The sequence below is a fragment of the Kryptolebias marmoratus genome, linkage group LG14, assembly GCF_001649575.2.
Source record: "Kryptolebias marmoratus isolate JLee-2015 linkage group LG14, ASM164957v2, whole genome shotgun sequence".
Lineage (NCBI taxonomy): Eukaryota > Metazoa > Chordata > Actinopteri > Cyprinodontiformes > Rivulidae > Kryptolebias > Kryptolebias marmoratus.
The window spans coordinates 26034143-26040758 of NC_051443.1; the positions used below are offsets into that span (position 1 = coordinate 26034143).

The 6616-nt window shown below is 43.9% G+C and overlaps 1 protein-coding gene across 2 annotated transcripts in view; it reads right to left on the reverse strand.

Annotated features, from left to right (window-relative positions):
• dcc (DCC netrin 1 receptor) overlaps positions 1-6616 on the reverse strand; it is a 167240-nt gene that overhangs the window by 123436 nt on the left and 37188 nt on the right. For both annotated transcript variants that reach the window (XM_037979443.1, XM_037979442.1), the window contains exons 6-7: positions 2683-2837; positions 2431-2551 (exon numbers count right to left, since the gene is read on the reverse strand). In XM_037979443.1, the coding sequence (XP_037835371.1) occupies positions 2431-2551; positions 2683-2837 (276 nt within the window). The remainder of the gene's footprint in view (positions 1-2430; positions 2552-2682; positions 2838-6616) is intronic.

A 6616-nucleotide genomic window follows, 5' to 3' on the forward strand; every position in this document is an offset into this window, starting at 1 on the left:
CATCCATCATCCATCCAGCCATCCATCCATCCATCATCCTCCATCCATCCATCCATCCATCCATCCATCCATCATCCTCCATCCATCCATCTATCCATCGCTCATCTCTGCTCGGTAACCCAAACCTCCCTCTCCAGCTCCTCCTGGAGATCCCAAAGCGGTCCCAGACCAGATCCCTCCAGAGAGTTCTGGGTCTGCCCCGAGTTCTTTTCCCAAAACATGTTACTAAAAGTCCCGGAACGTGACGAACATTTTGATAACTGAATTGTTAAAAAGCTCAAAGTCTGAGTCTGAAGTAGTTTGACTGCAGAAGAAAGTGTAAACAGGAAACAGCAGCGTGACGCTAACAGACAGATTATCAGTAAGTGTGCTTCAGTGTTTTGTCCTCAGACTCTCCGTGTTGCCACTTCTCTAAACCTTCCTCCCTCCTCCTCCTCCTCGCCATCTTTCTCTGACTCTTTGTCTCGGCTTTAATCACTGTTCGGTGTGTCGCGTCTCCCTGGAGCTGCCAGCACAGATGGTGACACACACTCAGACATTAAGGGGGTCAGATGGTTGGTGTTATCGCTTGGTTACTATCGCCACAGGAACTGAACATCCCAGCGGGCTCACAGCAGCCAATCAGACTTTCCCGTTAGAACTCACGGCGGGGGTACGTGCGCTGCGCCTCGTTACCCTTGGGAATGCCGGAGTGACTGGAGGTTCTGCCCCGGTTCCGTTCTCTCAGCTCGTCAGAACCTTCCACACAAACTTCTGTTTGACTGGAGCGCGGCGCCGGCAGACGTTAATTAATGATGAACAGATGCAGGTGGAGATGCCCCGCGTGCTTCTCACCGTCTTGTCGCCATTAACACGACGGCTCGCTGGATCAGACTCCAGCAGCCGTTCTCGTGTCTCACACGTCTGAGGTGATGGGACGGAAATGTCCTTTTCCTTTTTTATTTTATGTAGAGAACCGTCATGGCTGCAGCGTACGAAGACTGAAGCTGCCACAGTCATGATAAAAACAAGAATAAATATACGTTACTTCATTTCAAATCATCCAGTTTCCTTAATTAATATGAAGGTTCTTTTGCGCTGCTGCTTTTGTGACATTTTTAAGTTTTTATGGCAATTAAAAACAGTCTGAATAAAGATATCTAAACATTTGGAGCTCATTTTACCTCATATTAATGTGACAATAATTTTATTGGGCCTGTTTCTTTAATATTCCTGAGCTATTATGCTTCCTAAACTTTTTATTTTGACCCATCAGTCGTTTTTTTGTGTTACCGTACGCCGATGATACGTGCGTTTATCTGAGACGTGGCGGTTAATCGATGTTGATGCTGTAAATTAGAAAGACATGTTTCCCCCTCAGAGGGGAGATTAAAGATGCTGAGGCAGACCAAAACGCTACTGAACACAGAATCTAAATAAAACATCCGCTTTAAATGAACTACATATAAATATATATTTACAGACGAGTCATAGTTAGAAAATGTTTGGATCTTTTCTGAGCCGGCCGCCCCGGTGCAGGTTCCTGTCTGCACCTCTGGTTCTGGTTCTGGTTCTGGTTTCTAACAGAGCTCACATTCACTGCTTCATTTTTCACAAACAGCTGCTGCTGCATTTAAATACACTCCGTGATTCTGCCGTGCTGACTCAGGCCTTCTGCAGCGTGTGTGTGTGTGTGTGTGAGGCAGCGGTATCTGCTGTCACCCTGCATGACTAACTGGATTTTAAAACCCAAACACAATCAGCGCAGCAACAACAACAACAACAAACAAAGAGTTTGCCAAAAGCCAGCGAGCCTGCTGTTCTCTCAGCTGTGACTCTAATCTGATTACCAGGAAGCTGAAAAGAAAAGAAAAAAAGGATCAAGACGGCGCAGATCAAACAACCGGCTCTCTTTAAAGTGGAAACAAGAATCAGACTGCAAGGAAAATGATCTGTAACATGTAAACAAACAGACGCACTCGGATCAAATATTCCGTCTGATGTACGAGGAGTTCAGCTGCTTTCTGTACGTCCAGCCGAAGAAGCAGGCAGGAAAAAGGTTACAATAATTCTGCAGCTGATTTATTTCATCCAGTGACACACCGGCTGAGGGAGGACGTCTTTGATCCGACAATCAGAACGCCAGCGACATACAAGCATCAAAAGACCAGCTAAAGAACAACAAAACAGTAGCTTAAAGCTTAGAGCAGCAAGAGGCTAGCTACAAATTAAAAGCAGCAGAAAGGAAGCTAAAAGCTAAAGGTAGCAGAACAGCAGCTACAATATTAAAGTAGCAGAATGACAGCTACAAGTAGCAGATGAGGAGCTAGAAGCTAAACGTAGCGTCACACCGTGAACAGCTAACATCTGTTGGACATTTTGCAGATTTAACTCTAAACTTTTCTGAAACGAAAGCAGAAGATCCAGCCTGAAGCAGGTTTGAGTTCCTACCTGGTTCCCGTAGCAACAGCTGAGCCATGGCCTGCGAGCTGCCGGCTGAGTTTTCAGCGACGCACTGATAAAATCCTTCATCCGACTTCACCAGACCCAGGATCTGCAGGTTGGTGCCGTCCTGAGGGACAACAGAGACCAAAAACATTATCGCCCACCAACATGAACCACCCAGAAAACCTCTGTTTGGCACAGCTAGTCTAACCACTGAAGTACTTCCTGTTAGAGAAGCATCACTTCCTGTCTGCTCACCACGATTTGGAAGTAGTCACTGGGGATGACCTCCTCGCCGTTCTTCATCCAGCGGACGGTCGGCGGCGGGTTTCCCGTCACGGCGCACTCCAGCTCGATGTCGGTGGACTCGTAGGCGTACGTGTTGGTCGGGTAGTTGAGGAACTGCGGAGGAACTGCAGACAGGATCGTCTCACATCAGATTACAAACTAATTAAAACAATTACAAACTGACTCAAGAATGGAAAACCAAGCAGCTAAATGTGTTTGATCTTATTATCCTCACCGGATCATTACACAGTCATCCCCTGACGGCCCGCTGCTGATTAATTGGACATTTTCAGGCATTTATTGGATACTTGCTTCTATTTTCAGTCTTTGCTATTAGCGATGCTAATTTTGTTCAACAACAAAACCTTAATTCCAAACAGCATGCTGAAGATTTTCCACTTTACATCACTGCAGACCTCAGCTGGTACAGTTTCAGTTTGGATCTGGTTTGAATAAAACTGAATTAATCCCAAAGAGAAGTTCTGTTTCTGCATAAAAGACGCAGTCATGGGAAAATAAAGTCGTCCTTTCAGTTTTAGAGGTAAACCCTGCGACCTGCAGCTTGTAGACCCTCCTTCAGCAGTTTTGGCTCACTCTTCTTTCCAGTGTTGTTTCAGTTCATTGAGGTTTGCAGACGTTGGGTTCTGCTCAGTTCTCTGAAGGTTCCTCTGCAGCGTTAGAACTACAGCTGTGCTACTTTACCTACAGTTTGGCTGATTTTAGCTTCTAGTATTTCCTGGACTTAAAAGCCTTCAGAGCGCCTAATATATGTAAGAAGTCGTGATGTTTTAGTACGACTTTGGTAAACGACAAAGCTGCGGCGCTTGCAACATTAAGGCTCAGTTCTGGTTGTGCATGGCTCCGCCCACGGCGTGCAGACCTGAGCAAGCGGTGGAGGCGTTTATACTTGACGCTTACACTGGTGCAGTTTCCTTCCGTGAGTTTTTATCTTTGTGGTCTGTCACAGAGGGATCATATAAATGCTGATACAGGAGAACCAAAATCGGCCATTTTGAATGGAGCACAGTGCGCAGTCTGCGTGAAGTTACAAAAATTGGGAGGCGAAGATGCGTCTTTTAGTCCAGTGTGATTTATATATGACAAAAGTTAGAAAATGGACCATTTATTGACCTGTAGTGCGGAAAATACGGTACACCTTTGTTTAGATCATTTTAGTTTTTAGCTAACACTTCACCTTTACTTCCTGTTCCTGTTTTTTCGCCAAGACGGTTATGCTTCTGGTTGTGTTGATTTGTCTGTCTGTTAATTAAAAACCTATAAAAAGGTTTTAGGAATTGTTGGGTTTGTCACAAAAAACAAGTGATTACATTTTGGTGCTCCTCTGGATCCTACGAGAGTTCAACGACGAACGTCCTGCTGTTTTTGCTGCTGAACTGTTTAACATTCATTAACGTCTGAAAACCTTTCTTAATCTGGACTCTTCATTTGAGACAGCCTTCAGCAGCCTTCTTATTTCTACCGGTGATAGAAATAAATCAGCACAGAGTTACGGAACATTTATGAGAAAGAGGCGAGCGGTTTGTTGTGTGTCAGCAGCTTTTGGGTAATCAGGTCGAATGATGTTTGCATTGACTTCAGTAAAAGGAAGACGTCGATGTCACTGATTCGGCCTCGGTAATAGAATTAGCAGCCATCTACAGTCTTCTGCAGGACTGAGACGAGGACGGTGGAGACTGGACTTGGTGTTTCTGAAACCGATGGTCCGATCCATCGTCTGGTTGTCTTCAGGCAGGTTCCTGAGCTGGAACAGTCCAAGCATCAGTCATAAAAGAGCTGGCAGGATTTTTAAAAGCCTTAATTCTTTGGCCTAAAAAGAAGTGATAAAACTTTAAGATCCAGAGAAGTTTTCACACAGTTCTGGTCTTTATCTTCGGCTGTAATGAAGAACAATAAAACCCGAGTGTTTCTGGTCCCCAGCCCTCCGGTTCTGGTGAGAACCCGTCTCTGTCCTCGACTCTCTGGTGTTTTTCTGCTGGTGGATCCATTTTTGTGCTGCTGCAGATGTTTCCCTACCTCAGCAGTTCCTGAAACACTGAGATCAGCCCATCTGTCGCTAACAAGCATATCACGGCGCTCAGATCCGGTTTTTCCCGCCCTGACGTTGGATGCAAACATTCAGTGAACCTCTGGAAGTTTGGCTTCACACCCCAACATGACAGGCAGAAAAACACACAAGTTATATATCTGTCCACGGGAAACCCTGAGCATCCAGCTGGTCCTTTAGATCCATTTCTTCTCAGACACTTAAAATCTTTATAAATGAACGTTTCCATCACATGTACGTCTTTGCAATGTGCTGCTTCTTATTTTGCCTTATGGCCTCTTTCTACCCCGTATTTGTCATTTCACTTCAGATATTTCCATTTTCTCCAAACAGTTGATGTTTTATATCGATCGGCTAAAAGCCTTTCACCGTTTCTCACCCGGGCGTGTGTCAGAGGTACGTATTCCTGCGATCCTTCAGGCTGGGATTTATTTTAGAATCAGAATTATTAGGTGCCATAACTGTGCTGCAACAACAACAGCTCATATCTGCTCGTTTTAAAAATCTACTCCAGTAGATTAAATCAATATTTGGGTGACTTCCATCGCAGATCCAAAAGGGTTAAAAGTGGGAACAAAAATCTTCATTTCAGGCTTAAGATTTATGGGTACAAAGTGACCAAATCTGCAGAATGGAGGTAAAAACAGACCTGGAGTCAAGTCTTAACCATAATATTAATTTTAACAATGATTATTAATATTATTAGTAATGCAAAACAGTTGCAATAGCTAAAAATAAATAAAACCATAATAAGAATCAGAATAAACTTAACATCTGTCAAGTTTTCACATAAGAAGAACTTTGTAATAAACAGAAATGAGAGTTTTTAGTTGATGTGGAATAAAAATAAGGTTCCGAGGACACATCCTTGAGGGACACCAGAAGCTAATTTATCTGATTTGTTGTCATTTATGAATAAATGTTGCGCTAGGATCCAACAGAACCAAACTAAAATGAGTGAATCAGAAGACAGGAAACCATTCATTGAATTATTTATAAAACAGAGAAAATGTGAACTTCTTAGCTCTTCAAAAACGGTTGAATTAAATAAATGTCTTTGCTCCGTTTTATGCTTTAAAATAACATTTTCTCTCATATTTGGAGCATCCAGGTTGATGTAATCACTCCTGTTTTCTCTCTGACGGTACAAACTGTCCTAACTCTGCACAGGGCGGACATTTTGCTTGTTCTGTTGGCATCGGGTCAGAGGAGGATCAGAGAAATGGAGCTTTAAGCTCCTGAGAACACGTTAGATTATTCTTCTCAACATCCACATTAGAACGACAGAATAATCATCTTATTGTGTTTCACTTTCAGCACAGCAGAGCTCTTCAGCTGGGGTCAAACAGCTAATACGAATATTATTGTTTTTTAAATATATTCCGGTTAAGCTCCTCTCAGACGTGAACTCCTTTCTTTTCCTCTGGAAGATCCTGAATGCATCGTGGTCTCATGCTCCTCGTTTAGGAGGTCAGACTTTGTGTCACGTTTTAAATTGTTTTCTGCAGGAAACGAGTCTGGTTTACTGCAACAGCACCGGGTCTTAATGTCTGCTGCAGCCGTCATTAACTGCAGCTCAGCTGTGCATGAAAATATGAAACTCAGAGGCAACAAGAAAACACCTGTAACTGCTAAAAATCACTTTAACATTTATCTCAGCCAGCTGTCAGCACGGAGGTGGAGGGCTGATGGTTTGGGCTCCTCTGTAGACCAGAGGACAGCTGTTTACCCAGAATGCACTGCAGCTGTCAGCACGGAGGTGGAGGGCTGATGGTTTGGGCTCCTCTGTAGACCAGAGGACAGCTGTTTACCCAGAATGCACTGCAGCTGTCAGCACGG